At 40.7% G+C, this 23,167-nt stretch overlaps 1 protein-coding gene across 4 annotated transcripts in view; it reads left to right on the forward strand.

Moving 5' to 3' along the window:
* Nucleotides 1-678: 678 nt before the first annotated feature.
* The window catches only part of adcy2b (adenylate cyclase 2b (brain)), a 49,167-nt gene continuing 26,678 nt past the window's right edge, over nucleotides 679-23,167 (forward strand). Inside the window, exons 1-7 of one of the 4 annotated variants that reach the window (XM_039820952.1) lie at nucleotides 679-828; nucleotides 4,443-4,754; nucleotides 12,285-12,482; nucleotides 18,025-18,186; nucleotides 19,191-19,340; nucleotides 20,931-21,079; nucleotides 22,431-22,542. In XM_039820952.1, the coding sequence (XP_039676886.1) occupies nucleotides 4,491-4,754; nucleotides 12,285-12,482; nucleotides 18,025-18,186; nucleotides 19,191-19,340; nucleotides 20,931-21,079; nucleotides 22,431-22,542 (1,035 nt within the window). In that variant the 5' untranslated portion in view covers nucleotides 679-828; nucleotides 4,443-4,490. Of the gene's footprint in view, nucleotides 829-4,028; nucleotides 4,755-12,284; nucleotides 12,483-18,024; nucleotides 18,187-19,174; nucleotides 19,341-20,930; nucleotides 21,080-22,430; nucleotides 22,543-23,167 lie in introns of those variants that run through there. The other 3 variants (XM_039820954.1, XM_039820953.1, XM_039820956.1) reach the window with 3 other exon arrangements.

Below are 23,167 nucleotides of genomic sequence, written 5' to 3' on the forward strand. Positions count from 1 at the left end.
ATCCTCTTCTGACCAACTGGAGCAGTTGGCCTTAAGAGGACTGTCTTTATCATTTTTTAAGACTGCAGTGGTGTTGTTGAAACAGAGATCATGGTATAGGCTATAGTTAGGCTACTGTACCTTACCTAATTAATTATGTTTATGTTATGTGCTTAAACTGAATGTCACACTGTGGAAAATACTTTTATGTGGAATAATTCTAAGCCAATTTGAACTTTAGCAGAGTTTGGGTTTTAATATCTGTAATTACTACCACTATTTTAGTAGCTGTACGCTTACTGTAAGTTGGCCATTCATGCCCTTGCCTCAGAGTATTTTTAGTTTCTACCTTGTTGCTGTTTTATGGTATTGGGAATGTAATAGGGAGTGTGTTGTTAATCCCAAGAGAGTGAAGTTGGCAGTGTTTAACTGTCTTGTCATTGATTAAAAAAGGAAGCTTATTCAAAGTTAAATGTAGGCCACTTATTAGGCCACCTACGTACCAGAGTGACTAAAAAGAAAGAAACAAAAAAAAATCACTTTTTGTTAAAAATAATAGTTTTTTTTAAACAACATTAAGTGATATATGTTTAGTTTTTTTATTGAATTAAACCCATTGGGAAATAACACCCTTCTGTATAACTCTAGTTGCACCGCTGAGTGTCACGACTCTATTTACATCCATTTAAAACAGTCGGCAGCCATTTTCCCCAAACAAGCTGCCCAGCAGCAAAAAGAAAAAGAGACTAAATGGCTGGCTGTTAGCAGGTGAAGAAAGTCGTACACCTAGCAAACTAAAGGCTGATATTTCTTCTTAGGAATGGGTTGACACCAACACAGATATGAAAGGTGAGTGTAACTTTTACCAGGTGACTATAAACTCCAGATAAATGCTAATGCTAAATATGCTAAGATTGCATGTTAGCAAACATGTTGGCAAAAAGTATTGATACAGCCTTATACTAATACTATAAAGTTTACACTTACTATATATATATATATATATATATATATATATATATATATATATATATATATATATATATATATATATATATATATATATATATATGTATAAACATCTAGCTAGCATACAAATACAAAACATGCACAGAGGGATGTAGCTAGCTAAATAATACTGTGACATTAGCATGCTAACGTTACTGCCAAAGTAAAAATTGGAAACTCATCAGGAATAAAGCAAAATGTTTGCCCATATATTTATTACTCTGTTTTGCCTTCTATTTTATTTTATTAGTTTCTTTTCTGGAGCCTTCTCTCCATTGTCAACAATTCGTTTTAATTTATTACACCTGTGAGAAGCCCCTTACATTTTGATGTAGGCCTACATGGCTTTGTGGGACAACACACCTTTTTTATTGCAGACTTTTGACTGGTCATACGTAGCAGGAAAAGCAAAGGTGTAATTAATATCTCTGAATCAGGCACACCTAAATGGAAATAAATAGTGTTATTAGACCCAGCTGTGCTGTTCCTGCTGTGGTATGTCAAAAGGTCTGCCCTGAAAAAATAAACTACAGTATCCATCAACAGCACACTGGAAATACTGAAATTTTTTAGTATGATTGATATTGCCATTTTACATTTATATCTACATTCACACTTGTCATCAAGTTTAGCGTTTGCTAAATACGTGTAATGTCATACATTCAGCATTGAACCGGGGGAAACTATATGTCTCTGAAACCCAGTGGTCATAAAATTGCTGATTGCAGCTTTGATTAAATGTCAGTTATTAAATTGATTAGTTTTTAAACATGTCAGATTAGAATCAACAACCAATTTCCAATTTGTGGTTTATGACCAAATACCTTGCTGATTGCAGCTTTGATTAAATGTCAGTTATTAAATTGATTAGTTTTTAAACATGTCAGATTAGAATCAACAACCAATTTCCAATTTGTGGTTTATGACCAAATACCTTGCTGATTGCAGCTTTGATTAAATGTCAGTTATTAAATTGATTAGTTTTTAAACGTGTCACATTAGAATCAACAACCAATTTCCAATTTGTGGTTTACCTGCAAAACTAATGAAATTCCCATCAGCCTTAGCTGTACTATGTGTGTGCTTATTGGCAAACATTAGCATGTTAACACACTAAACTCAACACGGTGCACTGAGCAGTTTAGCATGCTGATGTTAGGATTTTGCAAAAAAACAAAGCCCCGCTGTGTCTAACACTGCATTCATGGGGCGTCACAATATTTGGAAAAATCTGTTCCCAACTGGCAAATTCATGTGAACGCCACACTAAAGCTGGATAACATCTCAGAAAGTGGGCAAAAACTTGACACACAACTTGCTGATTTGAAATCATATTACGCAGAATCGGGCGAAAATAAAGATTAGTTAAAAAAAACCCCGCTATTTATTAGCATCAACCTGCTAACAAGTCAGGTAAAGCAATATTATAATGGTTTTAGGGAATGTCCTGCTGCAGCAGCAAGTCTGGAACAAAATCACTAATATAAAGCTTCAAACTGGAAATAAATACTGGAAACAGCTATCAATGTGTTGTTTCAATGCTATGAGTAATACAATAAAATACATCCTTGTAGCGTCCATGTTGTTTCGACTTTACAACCTAAAGTTAATAAACACACCGAAGTTGGAAGAACGACTTCCCTAACTCGGGAAGCATTTTTTTACAGCCTCACAAAGCCACAAGCAACATGGCTGTACAGTCTGTTCAATTTGTATAGGTTGTTACCAGTTCGCCCACAGGGTGGGTGTATTATTCACTACTGATGATATGTTTGTTGCTTTGCGTGTGCCTGCCTGTAAGATTTAGTGCTCTGGGACAGAAGCTCATTCTGTTTGGATAAAGTCAACACTCGTCTTTTTTTTTTTCAAGATAATTTTTTGAGGCATTTTTAGGCCTTTATTGACAGGACAGCTGAAGAAATGAAAGGGGAGAATGACACGCAGCAAAGGGCCGCAGTCGAACCCGGGCCTGCTGCGTCGAGGAGTAAACCTCTATATGTGGGCGACCGCTCTACCAACTGAGATATCCAGGTGCCCGTCAACACTCATCTTTTATCTGAAAATGACTTTCAGTTCTATGTACAGTAATTAGCATTATTAGACAAGCTTTATGCTTGGCCTTAGCATACAGACTCTTTCCGTCTGGTCAGCTTGCGCATTTGACACATGGATGTGGCACGGCCATTTTCACACTTCACAGAGCATCACAAGTAGCATGGCAAGAGGGGAGAGAGGGCGCCCGCCGTTGCAGAACAGGAGTTGAAAAGAAATCGAGAGACATGAAAGCTTGCAGGAGGAGGGGTATTGGGAGTTTGTCAGATCTTATTTTACTCCCACCGCCGACATACACAGTCGCGCTCAAACTTTCACTCATTACAAGCTTTATCTTCCCTCTCCTTTAACCACGTTAGAAGCACTGATCTCTCTTCCTCCCACACTCTCTGTCTCCTGAGGTTTTTCCCTTCCTCACTTTGTTTCTTCTTCCCCTTCCTCCCCGTCCTTCCCCCTTCTGTGTTTTGTTTCTTGCCCATCTTTTTATCTCGTTGCCGGCTGCTGGATGGCATTTTATTCTTTCCCTCCACACTCTGTTGCTCTTCTTAGTTTAGCACAGCTGTTACAACCCTTCTTGCAATCTCACTCACTCACTTTTGCTCTGCTTTTCACACACACACACACACACACACACACACACACACACACACACACACACACACACACACACACACACACACACACACACACACACACATGCACACACACACACACACACACACACACACACACACACACACACACACACACACACACACACTCTCTTATGTAAATAGTGAAAGGCTCTTTTTTTCCGCACCTTGCACACACACACATTTTGCCCACCAGCTCTCCCCACCTCACACATTGGTACACACCCTTTCGCTCTCTTTCCCTCCCTCCCATTTATACACATTCTCTCTCTCCCTCAGCTCTCTCTCTCTCTCTCTCTCTCTCTCTCTCTCTCTCTCTCTCTCTCTCTCTCTCTCTCTCTCATTTCTCATCTGCACCTCAGCAGAGTAACATGTTGCCTTGTCTAAGCTACAGCGCCGAGCAGTAAGCAGATGCTGCCGGCTCTCTCTCTGACTGACCAAACATAAAGAGCAAATAAGAAGGAGAAGCAAGAGGAAGGAAACTGAAGTCTCATCTCTCGGCTCTCGAGTACGACCACTTTCGCTGAAAGGAAGAGGAGGAGGTAGAGGAGATCGGTTTTCACACTGTCCTGACTCAGTTTGTCACCTCAAGCAGAAGGAGCGGCAGAGGATGCAAGGGAAAGAGGAGGAGCTGAAAAGTTGGCTCTCTTTCACTCAGCTGTCCAGCCACCACTCACAGCTGACCAAACTTTTTTTTGCCAAAGAGGAAGAGAAGGTGGACTTTTGAGGGCGAAGAAGCATCCCTCACCCCAGTTACTTTTGTGTGCACAGGTTTTGGTCAGAAAGAAAGCAGGACCATCCTTCCAGAGGCAGCTACCCATGTGGCAGGAGGCTCTGTGGACCCGCGGACGCTACCTGTTGGAGAAGAGCGATGGCGCTGAGGGTGCCGAGGGGCCCGAGAGCCTGGGAGATGGGTGCCCGGGGTTCCAGGGTGAGGTGTGTGTGGAGGGTGAGAAGCCCCAGGACTGGCTGTACGAGTCCTACTACAGAATGAGCCAGCAGCATCCGCTGATCGTGTTCCTGCTGCTGATCATCATGGGAACCTGTCTCGCACTGCTGGCTGTGTTCTTCGCCTCAGGGCTGGTGAGTAATTGTGTGTGTGTGTGTGTGTGTGTGTGTGTGTGTGTGTGTGTGTGTGTGTGTGTGTGTGTGTGTGTGTGTGCAGAGGTACTCCATCTGAAGTCTGTCCAACCCTAAAATAGAGGTTAGTATGCTTTGATGTTGAATATAAATGCAACACATCAGTGCCAATAAACAGGAAATGTTATTACTGTTGTGAATATCACAACATTTTTTACAATAGTAACAAACAATATAATCAGAATCAGAAATGGTTTATTGCCAAGTACGTTTGCACATACAAGAAATTTCACATGGTGATGATTTGGTGCATACAAATTAAACACATTGCAAAAGTATAAAGACATAATATAAAATTAAAATAAGTAAATTTACAATAGAAAATGAAAAAAATAGATCTGTCATTAAAGTGAACAATCTGTCACTTAGTCACATTTTGTCAAATTTACATGCTCTCTCATCATCAGAAATCACTTTTTTTTTTTTTTTATGAATAGGAGAAGAACTTGGTAAAGGTGCAGTCAGAGATTCTAATCCAATACACTTTTTGTCAAATTCAGCAAATGTCTCCTCACAGTCCGATAGTTGTCCGTTCTTGTGTGTTGAATTTAGTTAATATACTGTAGTGTTTTTATGCTGTGGAATGCTGCACATTTCATTTACAGTACCATAGCAGATTCTGCATGGCTACAAGCATATGCCATTATCATGTAACAGATAGAAGCCCTCTTGTTAGGATCACTAAAGAGTGTTTAAAAAGTGTGTCGCACGAGACTTAATTAGACAGGGAGGCCTGTGTGCGTGTGTGTGATTATGTGTGACAACATAAGAGGCTGTGAAGGGGCACTTTAAATTGCAACGCCGGGTTTGCAGATCAAGAGCGGGATGAGTTTAGTTTGCAGCTGTGTAGGTGTTGGTGCTTTTGTCAAAGTGAAAAGTGGTGTTTTGGACACAAACACTCAACCACGAACACAAGCTATTGTTTCTCAAGTCCTGCTTTTGTGTTTTAATGAAAAAGCCGTACAAAAAGAATCCCACTCATTTCTGTGATTGTTGTTGTTTCAAAATGATTGTTTTGCTTCTATATGTTCCGGACGATGTGTAGCCTTATGCCTTTCTCTGTGTGTGCGTCATGCGCTCTTTTCAATCAGACCCTGGGGTGGGGGTGTGTGTGTGTGTGTGTGTGTGTGTGTGGGGGGGGTGACCAGTGTCTGATTCAAGTGACAGAACGCCCAAAAAAATTTGCACGAAAAAGGATGAGTTCAGTGACCATCCAGTGTGTTTCGGAGTCTGTTTAGTGACACTGAATTATGAAGGGTGCTATTTGATTACTGGTCATTACTAATATTGGGAAGCATCAAGCATGACCCCCTCCCCCCCACAGTGATTAAGCGCTCGCTCGGGGCTATCACTAAAGTCCTGTTACATTCAATTGAACCGCATAACAGGGTCGAACCTCCACCTAAATCGATTCCTTTTCTTCTATTTAAGACAAATCAATAGAGCTTATTGCCCCAGCCGGTCGATTTAATTCTCCTTTGTCTTCTTCTGGGGGTTATAGTCTTGTGTGTTCTCAGGTTAACAATTACAATCTCTGCTTCTATTTCCCATCATTCACACAATGTCAATCAAAATCATTTTTCCAATTTGTTCCTATTAATTAACAGACAGTCCTGTCTGTAGTTATGGAGTGGTTGCTCAGTGAGGCGTGTGTATTTATTACTGCTGGACGAAGAAGAATGGCAGGAATAAATAGAGGGTAGTTTTGGAGCTGGGGGCCAGGTGGCGGTGGGAGGGGAGGATGTTGTTGTAAGTGCTCTGGCTTTATCAGTGAGCCAGCAGAAACTCAACCAAAGCAGCACTAATGCTCCCAAAATGACTGCACACTTTTATCTTTCTTCACAGATCAGGTCTGTAGTGAGCGAAAGCTGGGTTTTGAGGACATAGACCCCCTCCACCCATACTGTACACTGTGTGTGTGTGCGCCCGCACGTGTGTTGTATGTATATCTACGCTTGCATCCATTTTCCTGGTTGTGACTGTGTGTTTGGGTGTGTTTCTGAGGAAGTCTCTCATTTCCTTCTGAGACTTATCAGCATTGTTTTTTAGAAAATAATCATTATTGTTCTTTCTTCTTGCCTTAAAATTGTATTGGTGTGAATCTTTGTTTCATTGTCACGTCAAATCTCCCTGGAAGTAACAGAGACATTTGACATATGTGTGATGAGGTCTTAATCTGCAGTATTCGGTGTTTGTGTTGTATTCCTACTATTTGTGTGTGTGTGTGTGTGTGTGTGTGTGTGTGTGTTTGTGTGTGTGTGTGTCTGTGTGTGTGTGTGTGTCTCTGTGTGTGTCTTGTGTTTTTCAGTTTATGCTCCTTGCAACACATATTCTTGATATTATATTAATAACATCTGTAAACACTGATTTTGTGCCATCTCAATGACAGATTGATAGATGCAGGGCAGTGAGAGCAGAGTATTTTTTCGTAATGATGGATCACCAATCCATTACTTGGGGGCAGGAAGGTGAATGTGTGTGACGTGACTGACTGAGGTGTGGTCAGAGCTGCAACACCACAAAGCACTGATGTTCTGCACGCAGATACAGGACTTCATACAAAAGATGTGGACTTAAAGTGATTGTTCGGAGTAATTCACCCTAGGGTCCTTTGCACCATGACCTCGAGCCAAACACCCCCTCAGAAGCTTTTTTCACCTGGGTCTAACATTGGGAGAGTTAGCGTAGAGTAGCGTTATCAGACGAGTGCTTAGGGCCGTCTACAAATTACTACACCGAAAAGAGATACAACAAAAAAATTAATAAAAAAAAAAAAAAAAAGGTAATGTCTCCAAACTTACCTCAATTATTACTTGTCTCCTGCTAGTTATACTACAGCACTTACTTTAAAAAAAAAGTTAAATTAAAAAATATTTTTGTTGCATCTCTTTTCGGTGTTGTAATTTGCCAAGCACGCGCCTAACAATCTTAAGCTGCAACAACAGCAGAGAGCAGAAGCCAGCAGGCAAGTGTTATTTACATAAACTTCTGGTGTACTTACAAACTTTCCAATCCATCGTTTTATGAGAGCATAACCTATTTGTACTACTTGTAGACGTTTGGTATCATTTCGGGCATTATTAGTGGCTTCAGCTGATAACGCTACTCCACGCTAACTCTCCCAATGTTAGACCCAGGTGAAAAAAGCTTCTGGGGGGGTGTTTGGCTCGAGGTCATGGTGCAAAGGACCCTAGGGTGAATTACTCCGAACCATCACTTTAAATATGGAAAAAATTCTGACTTTTTGCCCATTTTGACTGGATAACAGATATTTTGTACCTTACCTCAGTATGTGCCATGAACAAGCCAACCATCGGTATAAACAAACCAAGACCATTAAGTCGATCCTTTGAACTCTTCTCTCTCTGTTTACTCCCAAAGACAGCTAAAGTGACTTTGGTGTCCAAGATAGGTGAGGTGCCCCTTTAAGGTTGCAAACTGATTTTAAAATGCCAAATGACTGTGATTTAAATACAGCAGTAACTCCATTTGCTTAGTATTATTATTGCTGATTGGACCTTTAAGCCTTCAAGCTAACATTCAGATTTTCGTGAAATTTGTACTTTGAGTTACAATTTCTGTCATTACCATTTTCTAATGGCCTATCTTTACATTTATGTTATTTATCATTTGGCTGGTATGCATGTGTTTCAAAGTGGTTCGATCCACTCAGCAACGCTGTCCCACTGCTGTGCGCCCTCTTGCATGGATTATGAAATTACCATTTCTTCATACTGTACTGATGAAGTCCTCCCCTTGGGTGCTGTGATGAATGGATGTACGTTTGCACAGTTGAAGTAACACAACCTCTCAAGATCTCTTAAGTACAAAAAATGCATGATTAAAGTAATGTATTCCGAAATATTATACTGTATATTGAAATGTGTTGGCGTGTAAATCCACCAGATTTCATGACATAAGGTCCTCTATAAAAGTGATCAGGACATCACATAGGGTATGCTTCAAACTAGTTTGAATAATTTCTATCAACATATTTTGGAGTGCAGATTGAAGAAATCTGCAGTGAATGCTGCTTCATCATGCAGTTTAAATATAGAACCGGCACCAATGCATGGGAAGTGCATACTATCATGATTTCAACACAGGCTTCTGTGCCACCTCTTCACTTCGCTCTTTCTGATAATGTATTTGGTGTGTTTGTGTCATGTCTATGCTGAATAATCTCTTTTGGCTGATGCTGCTACTGCTATACCTCCCTCTTCCCCCTTTTTTTTTTTCCTCCCAGTATAATAGCTGGATAAGCCAGACTGGGCTAAAAAAAGGAAATAATTGTTCTGGATGACAATGCAGTATATTATGGCAGGCAGGCGCAACTCCCTCCCTCTGTCGAGGGAGGGAGTTGTCGAGGGAAATGGCTTTAAATGGTTTCAAAAGGGTTTTAACAGGATTAGATGGCCTACAATCAGAAATGTGCAAAGTGCAAATGCTTCTTTTTTTGTCTTACCTCAAATACATTTTTGACACAAAGCTCAACTAGACAGATAGTCTAGATATTGTCCAATCTTGACTTTAGCCCAGCAATATGGTATAATGCTACAATGGATACATAAATGAATTACAATTGGTACATGTAGCTCTGCTGTGAATATACAACGAATGTTGTTGCAAAGCATAATTGTCCGTTATTTATTTTTTAAATAATTACTCTATTCATTACTTGTATCAAAAATACAAAGGCTCTGTTTATTTTGTATAAGAATATATCATTCAGTTTAGCTAGACATAGGTTACACTCTTCCAGACATGCTATAATAGGAACAACAACGCCATCAAATGAACGGTCATGTACCGAGCTATGTATGAATGAAATTTACTCCCTTAATATATCTCAAAAGAACACAGTAAAATTCGCTTTGAAATTTTAGTAAAACCGCATCTTTTGACTAGAGACGTTGAAAAGATGTAGTTTGGCTACGTTTTGAACAAAATACAAAGTGAGTTTGATTATGCTGATTTGTCTTGTGTGTCTTGTGGACTCTTTAATATATTTTGATTATTGTATTGAATACTGGCTTGTTACGGACCATATTTATGATTTGCAACATGTTGGACACTGTTGTGTAATAGACTATTTAAAGATTATTGCTTGATGTGTGTGTGTGTGTGTGTGTGTGTGTGTGTGTGTGTGTGTGTCAGGGGTCAAATTGGGTGTCACAGGGGGGACCAATAATCAGTCGGGGGGGGCTTTTTATCAGATTTTATCAGGCATGCATAGAGAAATCTGCTTAGAAGTATAGGAAATATTGGATAGGATAGAACAACACAATGTCATTTTGCTAAATAAAACACATGACAAGTATTATTAATTTCAATTGTTTTTATTTTCAAAGAATTGTGTATCCAAATACAATTTTCTATGGGCAAAAATTTGGATAGTCATCATGGAAACATTAATTGGTCATGTGACAAGGACTGGGATGATATTTTTCACAGAACCGTATAAAAAATAAAGTGCAATACACTTACAATAAACTTGCCTCAAACTTCAACATAGAAAACCTTGTTGTACACAGTTTTCAGATAATAGGAAACAGATGGGTAATTAAGTGCAATACACAATTTCTTACAGCAACAAGTGCTCTACAGAGAGTTCAATATGTTTCTACTTCTAAACTGGCCTCAACATTTCAACAAAGTACACAGTTGCCATACAATGTGTTTGAAAAAGTATATATCCATTAACCAAATAGAAGGCAGCAATTGGCAGAACAGGCAGCCAAGTGACAGTACATTGATAAAATAGAAATCACAATTGTCAGATTAAAAGCACTCCAGCCCAATGCATTGGGGGGGCACCAGGGGAAGGCAATCATATTTCAGGGGGGCGGGTGCCACCCTGGGCCCCACCTCTAGACCTGCTGCTGGTGTGTGTGTGTGTGTGTGTGTGTTTGTGTGTGTGTGTGTGTGTGTGTGTGTGTGTTTGTCTAGTCCTGTTTATTTTGTAATGTTTTGGTTATGATGTAAGCTGCAATGGTTGCATTGTCATTATTTAAAGTCTGTTTCGTGGACCCCAGAAAGAATAGCTGCTGCAATGCTGTAGCTAATGGGAAAGCTAATAAGCTAAACTAAACTAAGTGAAAAAATACAGAAGTGGTGAGCGAGCGGCTCCCTACCTAACCTGCAGTTGTTTGTGTGTGAGCATGTGATTTGGGCAATTTGGGATCCCTGTGGTGTTTAAATTTGCCGACATGCTCACATCCTCATTGGGATTCAGTCTGCGTTCCAGGCTGACTGTATAGCTGGTGTGGCGTCAGCAGTTAGAACCCATGGGATCCCTTCGCCAGACTCTGACTAATACTACCTGTTTTACATCACGCTGATACACCAATACACAGCACTCTGCTCTCTTCCTGTTTTTGCTCTGGACAAATAGCTTCTGCTATTCTCAACAAGCAACTCCAGTCAATAAACTGTCAAAACAGCATCTAATTCAAGGTTGAGTCCGTAACATCTTTTCATTCTGTTACATAAACGTTGCTCCGGTGGACTGCATGTTCTCATTTTCTGTGCTCACGCTAATGTTCATGTTACTGTTAAATCGGTGACATCTAATCTCACAGTGGCTTGCTAATTTAGCATATACAGCTGCTGGACCTGTCAGTGCAATCATGACTTTAGAATAACTTAAAATGGTTTGTGTGGGTGTCGGGTAGGATCAAGTCTGTGAAGGTGTGCTCTGTGCTCAGTGTTTGGAAGCCCTAAGTCCTCTCGTCGATGGGATTTTTGCTAAATGTCTTTTAGTCAAAATCAGAAGAGGTACTTTTGCCGCAGAATGTACAATTATGTTTAGCGCGCGCACACACACACACACACACACACACACACACACAGGTATAGGGATAGGCCAAAAGGCTAAAAGTGCTAAGGATGAAGACATTAAGGGGGCTGAAAGGTGCTGCAGTCTCCTCCTGTTAACACTAATAATTTATTGGGACACATTCAAACTTAACCTGAATCTTACCAGATAACTGCACAACTGGTTGATCATTTTGCAGTGTCTCCATGTAAGAACATTTCATTGACCCACAAACCGTGAAAGTTTGGTAAAAATATTAGTGTAGTGATTGTGAGAAGGATAGTGTAAATACACTTTAAACTGTAAAAAAAGTTTTAGTCAAAGAGAGAGAGATAGTGTGTTGACAGTTTCTAAATGCTGACTTTGACAGTGTGAGCGCAGAAGTGATGCTGTGGCACATTCTCTGGGCTCAGACTGTCTGCCGAACTGTGTGCCGTCTGTTCATCTGATTGTGTGTGTGTGTGTCAAGGACTGAATGTCCTCACTAGAACACAAAAATAGGGAGAATTCTCCTTAAGTAATACTGAATATGCAAACGGATGGAATGAAGGAAATACTGCAAATCAGTGTCCAGATTGTGAATGTGTTTAACCTAAAACTGTATAAACCAATAATTCTCTCTCTCTCTCTCTCTCTCTCTCTCTCTCTCTCTCCAGAATACAGAGGACCACTTGACGTTCTTGATCACGGTTCCCGCTGCTCTCTTCCTCTTCCTGTCCATCTTCATCCTTGTCTGCATTGAGTCGGTCTTCAAGCGGATGCTCCGCCTCTTCTCCCTCCTTATATGGGCCTGTCTGGTCACCATGGGCTACCTGTTCATGTTCTCAGGAGGGATACTCAGCCCCTGGGACCAGGTAGATAAATCGATGTGTTTTATGAGTGTACCCGTTCTCACTGCAAACTCATCAAATACAGCAGCTTGGTCAGTGGCCCTCAGCGTCTGATCATGTTAAAATTTTTCAACCTAGGTAAGTTAAGTTACCTTACATGACGTGCTTAACTAATGTCACATACCACTCAAACCACGACCTCTTCCTAAACCCAATCAAGTAGGCTATTTTTGTTGCCTAAACCTAATCCTACCCTACATAAAAAATGATGCCATGAGGCTGAAGCTGCATGTCCCAGGTGAAAAGTCCCCTCATCAGCTGATGATCCATGTAGAAGCCATGGAAAAAAACAGCACCGTAGCAGCACTGAACGTTTTAAATGTAACCTGTTAAACCCCAAAACAATGAAGCATGAAATGTTACTACTGGACATGCTAAACTTGCATCTTACATTCAGTGTTAAAAGTTACTTTCCCTAGTAACTAATTACTTTTGATATACAGTAATTGGTAAAGTAATTCAATTACTTTAAGAAGTGACTATTAACTGTAACTAATTACTAGTTTTCAGTTAACTTTCCCAACACTGCTTACATTAGAGCAGACAGATTGCTGTTTAATCCGTAGGCTACCTTACATCTCAGGTCTAGTATTTTTGGTAAAGGAGACAGCAAAAATAATAACAAGTCACCATCTAAACTCCTGTCCTATACGGAGCATTGCTTTCACTACAGCCCCATAGGCATCATGTCGGCATGTGGAGCTCTTTAAGATTGACAGGCCTGCTTTGTAGTCACAGTTGTGAAGTTATGATTGAAAAGTCATTGTTCATTGGATAGGGGTTTGAATAGAAAAGGTCAAAAAAATAACAAACTAACCAAATTACTGTACCTGCAAAGACAATGCATAAAAGAAATCACAGCAGTACTAACTTAAAGGCATATTCCAGCTATTTATTATTACACTTCAATAAAGTTGGGGGGACTCACAGGAGACAGATTAAAACTGGAATCAGCAGAGATATCCTGACTTTTAGTCTCTATGGGTCAAACTCAAAAACTACTGCAGCCTACAGAAATGCAAGCAATAGCATATTTGACTTTCCCTGCCTGGTAAATGCCCCATTGAAGCACACAGTAAATTAATTCACGACTAAGAATTAAACCTAATACATGTGTGCTCATGAGTGTTCTTTAGAGTGTGTGTGTGTGTGTGTGTGTGTGTGTGTGTGTGTGTGTGTGTGTGTGTGTGTGTGTGTGTGTGTGTGTGTGTGTGTGTGTGTGTGTGTGTGTGTGCGTGTGTGTGTGCAGTCGAGAGTGAAGAATTAATTTCACATGTGACAGGTGTTAATGAGGCCTGATGAGAGCTGGAGGTGAGCAGATCAGCAGACAGACACATTAGTTTTCAGTGCCAGACTCCTTCTTTCTCTGTCTCAGGAATCCTATTTTCTCAGTCTCGCGCCCTGTCCCCCCCTATTCATCACATCCCATTTTCTCTCCCCTGCTTCTCCACCTGCCTCCTCCTCTGCTGTTAGGACCCCCCTTCCCCCACCCCACCATGCCCAAATTTCCCTTTCTTTCCCTTCACTCCTTCCCACACTCCTCTGGGAGATATTTTTATCATCAGCCACCTGTGAGAGCATAATCATTCTGCATTATTAATCACTCTATTCTGCTCCCTTGACTCTCCAATGTATACCCCTCTATAGGGCTGGGCGATATATCGATATAAACAAATATATCGATATATTTTTAAATGAGATATGGAATTAGACCATATCGCATATATCGATATAGTTCAAATGTGATCCTTGCTCCCATAGATATGTCGCCGTGAGGTTCTAAACATACGTCAAAACCCGCCGCCATCTTGGAACAGGGGTCCGAAGCATTCAGATCAACGCTAAAGATGCCGGACTTTTGTACTGCTTAATTATGTTCGATAGAGGAAATGAAAAGAACAAACCGCAATGGATAACATTTAACAGGTGACAATGTGTTTTATGATTATATATACCGCTCGACCAGCAATCTGAGCTCGCAGGCGGAGGCGGAGGACCCGTGGCCGGCCGCAGTGTCTCTTCCCCGGGCAAAAACACAGCTTCGCCTCGCTGCTGCGCGGTCCCCGCTGATCCAGATCGGACCAGCCAAAGACAGAGTGGTGATCGGTAGGATCTTACACGTAGTCCAGGACCGAACTGTATGTCGATATCGGCGGAAAGTTCCACTAAGTTTGCCCGCGGCAGGCCGGACTGAAAGAAGCTACAGCCGGGGCAGCGACCGTCTGCGGCTGCAGGATCTGGAGCTCAGTGCCCCGTTAAAATTACATGTAACGCAAATACATACAGAAATAAATAGTGGAGGAATGAGCCTGGACATTTCAGTCTGTTTAAACTTCACCTTGAAGCAGAAACTCTTAGTTCAGAAGGGTGAAGTTTCCGTTTGGACTCAGATCTGTGAACCGATCATAATAAATATTCTTTGTATTAACACATTAATTAGTTTCTTTGTTTTGTAGTCGATAGTTCATATTTTAGTTTACTTAAGTGGAAGCAGTATCAAGTGGAAGAATGGGACTATAACCTAGGCTTACAGGCATGAGGCATTACATTTTGAACAAAGTAGATTATATTAATATCAAAAGCTTAATTGACCTTTGGAACGAATCACAAATAGCCTATGGAGCTTTGATTTCAAAAAAGTTACTCCTGTTACAGTATTTAGGTTTACATTTTATTGTTATTTGAACAGCTGAGCATTTAATCATGAACCAGGTGAAGAAACCGGTTTATTATTTATTTGATTTTGCAACTGTTTCTATGAAACAACTTGTGACATGTCATATTTGATTTGGGCTTTGACTGAACATTTGCTCTCAATTCGCGGAAAAAAATATCGGGATATATATCGTATATCGATATTCAGCCAAAATATATCGGGATATGACTTTTGGTCCATATCGCCCAGCCCTACCCCTCTATGTCTATCTCTCTAGATCTATCTATCTATCAATCCATCTATCTATCTATCTATGGAAAGATGGAATGACAGGAAAGGGAAGACAGGAAAAGTAAGAAAGGAAATAAATAAAGACTTTAAAAAAAGAAAAGAAAGAACAAAATACGCTTGTATGAGAGCAAAAATCCAGTGAAAAGAGAACAGCTGGATTTGCAGCCCGCTCAGTGGGTTGGATTGATTGTGATTACTGAGGGAACAGCATGTCTGGTGGAGAACACAGAGCTAATAACAGTGAAGGCCTGAAAGAAAGAGAGAGAGAGGGAAGGGGAGACCAAGATAAAGAACATTTTTATTTGTTCTGCCTTATATATGTAAGGCGTCCTTGGGTTCCTTGAAAGGTGCTATATGCTCGCCTGCTCACCCTCATTCCGTACATATACAAAGAAATTTCTCCTCCACATACAGCACAAGCCATGTCTGCCACCATCTAGCTACACTGGTCTGGGCTTTATTCAATTTCTCTGAACGGCTCTTTTCAGAAGGCAGATTGATCATAGCTGGCCACACCTGGTTCCTCAGAATCATGATGGTGTGTGTGTGTGTGTGTGTGTGTGTGTGTGTGTGTGTGTGTGTGTGGTTTGTGTGTGTGTGTGTGTGTGTGTGTGTGTGTGTGTGTGTGTGTGTGTTACGTGTCGTGGCGCGCGTGCGTGTAATCGTGTAAGTGTGTAAGGTATACATGTTGGCACATATTCTTGCAAAACACGAGGGTGCTTGCATCCAGAAATGCTGCCGAGCTCCTTGCGCTCATAAATGCTAAAATGAGCAAAGAGCAATATTTTTGATGTGGGTATTCAAGGATGCATATCTGTGCGCCTGTGTGTTTGTACGGAGGCAAGTGAGCGTGTGCTGCTTTTTGTCTGAAACACAGAGGAGGGTTGGAACAAGAGAGTGCAAGAAAGTAATTGAAGAAGCTGAAGTGAGGCTATGGCTGCAGCTCCAATATCGAGGTGTTTAAGGGTTTATTAGGATTCAGGCCGGTGTGCCGTGGAGGTGATGTGTGTCGGCTGTCTGTGTGGCCGACAGAAGCAGGTGACGCACCTGAATTTGGACCACCATTATCGATTCCCACAGCAACCCAAACAGGCTGTGTGTCACGCACTCCACCTGCCCTCTGTCCTACGTTTTCTGTAGAGGTGGAAGTTCAGTGTTATATACAGGACCTTCAAAACGCTGCATCTGCTCCGACGTCATCATCCTTCCCTGTTGGTTCCCCTAGCAACTGAAAGCCACAGAAAACACCTCTCTGCTCACTGTGTTCAGGTCTTCTTTTAGAAGGAACTCGGCCATCCAAACATTCACTTATATCCAATGTTCTAGTCATGTTTTTGCTTGATAAAACGCACGTCAGTGGTGGGAGTAATAATTTGCTTGTAACGCTTCACCAGGTAAGCTGTCACTGCAAATAATGTTCATAATGTTGATGTCATAAACAATGTGAGTAGCATGTGAAGAGCTCTTCCCGGCTAACACTTTCCTTAAAGTTTTTTTTAGCATATGTGATTAGCTCCAAGCTGTCACTCTCAGTGGATTTGTGTTTGTAGACCGACTCTCTGGAGCTGAAAGACACAGGAAATAAACAGACAGGCAGGAAGGTCAAAGTTCATCTGGTGTCCCAGTTGAAACTGTGACCCGTTTGTGCTGGTTTGCCACCAAAGCATAACAGGAAGGGATGGACTGACAGCAGGGGAAGTGGGCAGGGACGAGGCAGAAGGTTATGGCACGAGGTATCGATGAGCAACACAGTAGGAACACACACATCTACACATGTGCACGTCACACAGGAAAATGCATGCACACACACACACACACACACACACACACACACACACTCCCAAAGTCAGAGCAGATGGGAGGTCAGAGTAATGGGCTTTGATGGAAACCTGGAAATAGAGAAGACTAAATACAGTAAACAAGCAGGAAGCTCCATCTAAACATTCTCCACAGTACAGTACTGCAGTCTTACATTCATTCCCATATTGAAGGAAATATTTGAGATGTCATTGTATTATACTTCAGTATCCAGTTGTTATTTGTAACAATGAGTGAGCAGCCCACTCATCTCTAATAATGTATCATAAGATCAGCAGTTTAACGTTTAATATTTTTTATGAAGACTGGGCAGCCCACTCAACTCTAATAGGTCTGTTCTGTATTTAGGCAAAAAGCAGACAAAGAGGGAAGATGCTGAACAGAAATCTCTGGTGGGATTCCGGCATTTTTGTTGTCTATATTTGAGCATTGCTGTGGTCATTACTGCAATACTTGTATAACCATGCATGTCAGCACAAGATTGGTTGACCTGTGACGTTAACGGTAATTTCAGGGAATGCTGTCCACTATGCTATTAGTTCTGTAATTCAGACAATGATCATCATAGCTGAAGCATGATGGTGTTGATAGTTTTTTGGCTACATATTTCTCTCAAGCAGCAGCTGAATAATTTAATGCACTCTGTTTACTTATATTAATAGTGCGAGGGAAAGCTACAAAGTTGGAGAAAAGAATGTTTAGACAAATGTGCCCCTTTCCCTAATGTTTCCCTGTTTCCAGGTGTCCTTCTTCCTGTTCATCGTGTTTGTTGTCTACACCATGCTGCCCTTCTCCATGAGAGGGGCCATTATCGCCAGCGCCATCACCTGCTTCTCGCACACTGTCACCCTCAGCATCTGTCTGGCCTCCACCGTCACAGAACTGGAGCCTCTAGTCTGGCAGGTAAGACAGATAATTGTCCATGTAAAGTGTAACTGTTGAAATCTACAGTTTACACAACTTCCTGCTTCTATGGCAGATGTGGCCGATAAAACTTGTCTGTGAGCTTCCTGTTTTGGTTTTCTGAAGGCCTAAATTAATGCTTCACCGCACTATTAGCTGCGACACTGGTTAGTTTTTTGAAAACAAAATTGGTAAATAAGTTTTGTGCACGCTTAAAAATGTAAGGGTACAACATTTTATTAAGGCCTGTGTGAACCTATCCTGTATCATCGGGACACGGCACATTCAGCAAAGCCTCCAGAGTCAAATGACCGGCCTTTTAATGAACTCAGGGAACAGCTCTTCAAACACTGGTTCCAAATAAACCTTCTGTTGATACAGTAGCACAAAAAAGTCTCACCACAAAACAGAAACCTCGTAATGCTTTTTAATAACACACCAAACATCACAGACCAATAAGTATAACATCTGTGGATTTAAATTAAGATACGGAAACGTGCCAGATAACAAAGAATTGATCTTGGATCACATGACATGCATGAGGCTGTGACTCTTTCTAATCAACCATCAAAGTAAACACACTGATGACACACGATCAGGATAGTCTCTCTCCTCTCTCTCTCTGTCTCTCTCTCTCTCTCTCTCTCTCTCTCTCTCTCTGTCAAACACACACACACACACACATATACACAGTGGAAAAGCACAACAGCAATAAAACATGCTCGGAGATGCTCATTGCCCTTGGATACAGCACTGCAGATCAACCAATTGACATGCAAGACCACATTTTAAAGAGCTTGAGGTTGACATAGTGGTGGAAAAACGCAGTCAAAGTGTGGGCTCTGGCCTGGTTTTTACGAGCTAATAATGTAGGCTCAAGTGGAAGAAGGTAGACAGTGGGGAAATTACACATACAGGTATATCTGGAACATGCGTCACCTCCTGACATTATTTTAATGCCTTATTCTGTGTGCGTGTATGTGTGCATGTGGTGTATGTGGCAGATCTTAGCCAATGTGATCATCTTCAGCTGTGGCAACCTAGCCGGGGCGTACCACAAACACCTGATGGATCTGGCTCTCAAACAGACCTACCAAGACACCTGCAACTGCATCAAGTCCCCCATTAAGCTAGAGTTTGAGAAGCACCAACAGGTATACACACACACACACACACACACACACACACACACACACACACAAATATAGATTTGAGATGGACGTGTGATTAAACTCTGGTTTCTGGGAATGCATGTGACACATTAAAGATGGTGCTCCTGGTGCTAAAATGTTTCAATACAAGACTACAACATTTTAATAGTAAATAGTTTAATAGTTTAGTTACAACTATTCTTGACATCAACTCATTACTGTAATATCTCTGTTTTGGTGAGCCACACATACTGGATAAGAGCCCAAATTAATTTCAAACTTGTTGCCAAAATATTTCAGTTTTGTCAGGGATGAGGAGTTGGTAAGTCGGTCATGTCTAAAGAGGCATTATGCAGTGTGACATTTGCCCTGACATTAGCCATTCTCTCCGACCAGGGAAATTACTTATAAAATGACACATTAATAAGTGGTGGTCCACGAATTATGGACTAGCTAGGATTCTTTTTTTTGGAAACATGTAATTTGGTGTATTTCCTTGCAAATGGTAAAATACATAATTTATCATTGATATATTATTTTGAAATGTATGTTTATGTAGAAATATTACAAATATCAAAAATAATTTAAGTAATTTATGTATATTTATATATACATGTTATATATGTAATTTATTCTACGGGTGGGCAGTACAAACTCAGACAAAAAAATAGGTAATTTTTATTTTTCATCTGTTCAGTTGTAAAAGACTTTAGACACTTTATGAATATTTATGTGTGCTTGTAGATGGTATTTGAACAGGAAATATATAGCTTTAGCAGTCATTTTTGTGTTGGATATGTTCACTGGCATAATGTTAACACCAGTCTATGCATTTGTGTGTGTGTGCGTGTGTGCGTGCGTATCAAATGCCAGTGTAAAATTAAACAATGCCAAATCTTATTCAATAGCTAAATACAGATCACTTTCATTTATTAATCAAACACATAATGAAGTTACAGTACAATCTCTTCAGGCTATTATAACCCCTCTGCATGCTCACAGTAAAGTGTTCATATTGCTTCAGTACTACAATAAATAAATGTGCAAGTGGTGTGGATTTCTATTTTTAGTGCATTCCCCCAAGCCCCTCTCTCTACTTAATTTGCTGCTGTGTTTTAGGAAATGAGCCCGTGGTGTGTGAACAACGTAATGACCCTCTCTGCTGTGAGCCGCATTTATGAGTCACACCCCCTCAGGCAGCTATTCGCACACACACACACACACACACACACATGCCTGAACACTCACGCACGCTCAAAATCACCCTCAAACAATCCTCCATCCGATGTGGATGGTGCTAAATTAAAGCAAAAACACCATGAAAACTACCATGGTTACACAACAGCTATGAGTGATGGATCTTGCATCTCATCGCAATGTCTCTGCCTCAATCTCACTTTTGTACTTGACTTAAGCTTTCTGTGCTTAGTGCTGACCAATTAGCCCCAGTGAACCATAATTAAGGAAATGTAACTATTTAGGAGGTTAAATATTATCTGTTGACAACAACCGCTATATTTATACGTACTTATGTACTCAACTGGCTTTCATCCCTACACTTCCATCCCTATCTTCCCCTCTCTCTGTCCTCAGGAGCGTTTACTGTTATCCTTACTGCCAGCTCATATAGCCAGAGTGATGAAAGCCGAGATCATCCAGAGGCTGCAGGGACCCAACTTTGGTCGAACTGAGAGCACCAACAACTTCCACAACCTCTATGTGCAGCGGCACACCAATGTCAGGTAAGAGTCCGTCTCCATTATCTGTGCCTCCACATAATAAATGTTATTATTTTCTGCTCCCCAATACCATCCTGTCCGCCCCTTCGTCACTACTCATCCCTCGTCTTCTTTTGTCCTCCCCTCTCTACGTGCTCTCACATTTGGATTGCTTCTATATAGGCTTCTCTCATCCTTTATCATCTCCCTTCAATTCTCTTCTCTTCTCTTCTCATCTTCTCTTTTTTTCGCCATCTTCTCTACATCCCATCTTCTTATGGCCAAATTCAATTTAGAGTTAATCTGCTTCCATTGTACTCTAAGGTCACTCCGTTCTTGATGACCGCATTCCTCTATACTGTGGAGGTTCATAGAAACAAATCCAGGCTGACCATAAGAGCCTCTCCATAGAATGTAGTTTTCCGTCATGCTGGAGCCTCAATAGTAAATTAAACAATATCAGTGTCCTTTTTAAGAGGGCCTTAGAAGGATGTGTGCGTGTCTGCGTGCTTGTGTGCGTGCATGAGGGTGTGTGGGTGTATGTGTGTAGGTGCATGTGTGCGCTCATGTTGATCTGCCGATCATCCTTCCAATAATAACAGATTTTCACATCGTAAGGCTCAGTGAAGAGGGCAATCTTCCAGAACAAAGAACTGACACCCAAGGACATGTGGCCGTGTGATTCTGCTGGGATCTTCCTACACTAGGCAGTTAGTGGAGAGCCAAACACCAGCCAATGCATCCACTATCCTGTCCACAGCTTTAATAATTGCTTGTTGGTTACATTGTGTGTTTTTATGCTTATTGAAAGATCATTCAGTCTCTTTGGAAAATCGTCAATACTTTTGCAGACTTTTCATATTTTCCGAGGAGCTGGAGGCATAATGTATAAAGTGCTGTTTGTTTGGTATGTTTTAGAATAAATCTAATGTACATGTAAAATATTAATAGGTAAGGAAGTGCACAATATTAGCATGATGGGGAAAAAAAACAGCTTAGCTGCATAATCTAGAGAAGTTAGCTGCACTCTGGATATAGCAACCAGCACAATATGTGTCTTGCATTTTCTTTTTATTGCATTGGAAACCTGAGTAGAAACGAATGTGTTTCTTCATTCAAACCTGTTAGATTATCATGATAAAAGTGCTCATAAAACTCAATGGGTTTGTGGAGAACAACAAGTTAATTCAAAGCAAGTGCAACAAATACTGAAGTGCTCTATATCCATGTTACTCTGACAAATGGTATCCCTTTCCTCATACAGTACAATGAAAAACTTGGTATGAAGTGAATTGTGTGTTATTTGAATGGTTGTGTAATTCAGTATTGCAATATTAACCCTGTTATTTGTTGTTGTTCTTCTGGTTTTGTGCAGCATATTGTATGCTGACATTGTGGGCTTCACCAGGCTGGCCAGTGACTGCTCCCCAGGTGAACTTGTGCATATGCTGAATGAACTTTTCGGCAAGTTTGACCAGATTGCAAAGGTAATTCAAGACAAGCCCATCCTCATTTATGCATAACATTTCATACACAGTGACACTGTGTGCTTCAGATGGAAAAGAAATCATAGCAGAAATGGATGAAACGGTAGAAAAGAATAGTATCATATCTCCTAAAACACACATATGCATACACTGTAAGAGGATCCTGTAAAGAAGTCATCTGTGTTAGAGAGGGAGACAAGATGTCATTTAAACTATGATAAGTAAACCACTAATTGCCATGTAAACCATGAAAAGCATGCGTCACAAATTCCTTAATTTCTAAAGCCTCAATGAATCAACCCAATAACAATCAACCCACACTATCTTAAATTACAGTATGGCTTTTTTGATCAAGAATTCATTTTGGATTTAATTGGATTTTATATTGGATGTTTAAGACATAAAATAATGTTCACAAATTGCTAAGGTTACCTGCCTATAACAGTTGACCTAAATTGAATAGAATAGAATAGAAATTGAACCAAGAAGAGAGAGCAGGCTTTGTCTTGTGCTGTCAATCCGAAGAAGCACGGCCTTGAAATGAATGTTTTCTCTGTCCTGCGGCCAGTGTCGGCCTCCGTACCGTACCTTCCAAGAGCGTTGGGCATGTTAACAGCTGCAGGTT

This window comes from Perca fluviatilis, chromosome 13 (assembly GCF_010015445.1).
Source record: "Perca fluviatilis chromosome 13, GENO_Pfluv_1.0, whole genome shotgun sequence".
Taxonomy (NCBI): Eukaryota; Metazoa; Chordata; class Actinopteri; order Perciformes; family Percidae; genus Perca; species Perca fluviatilis.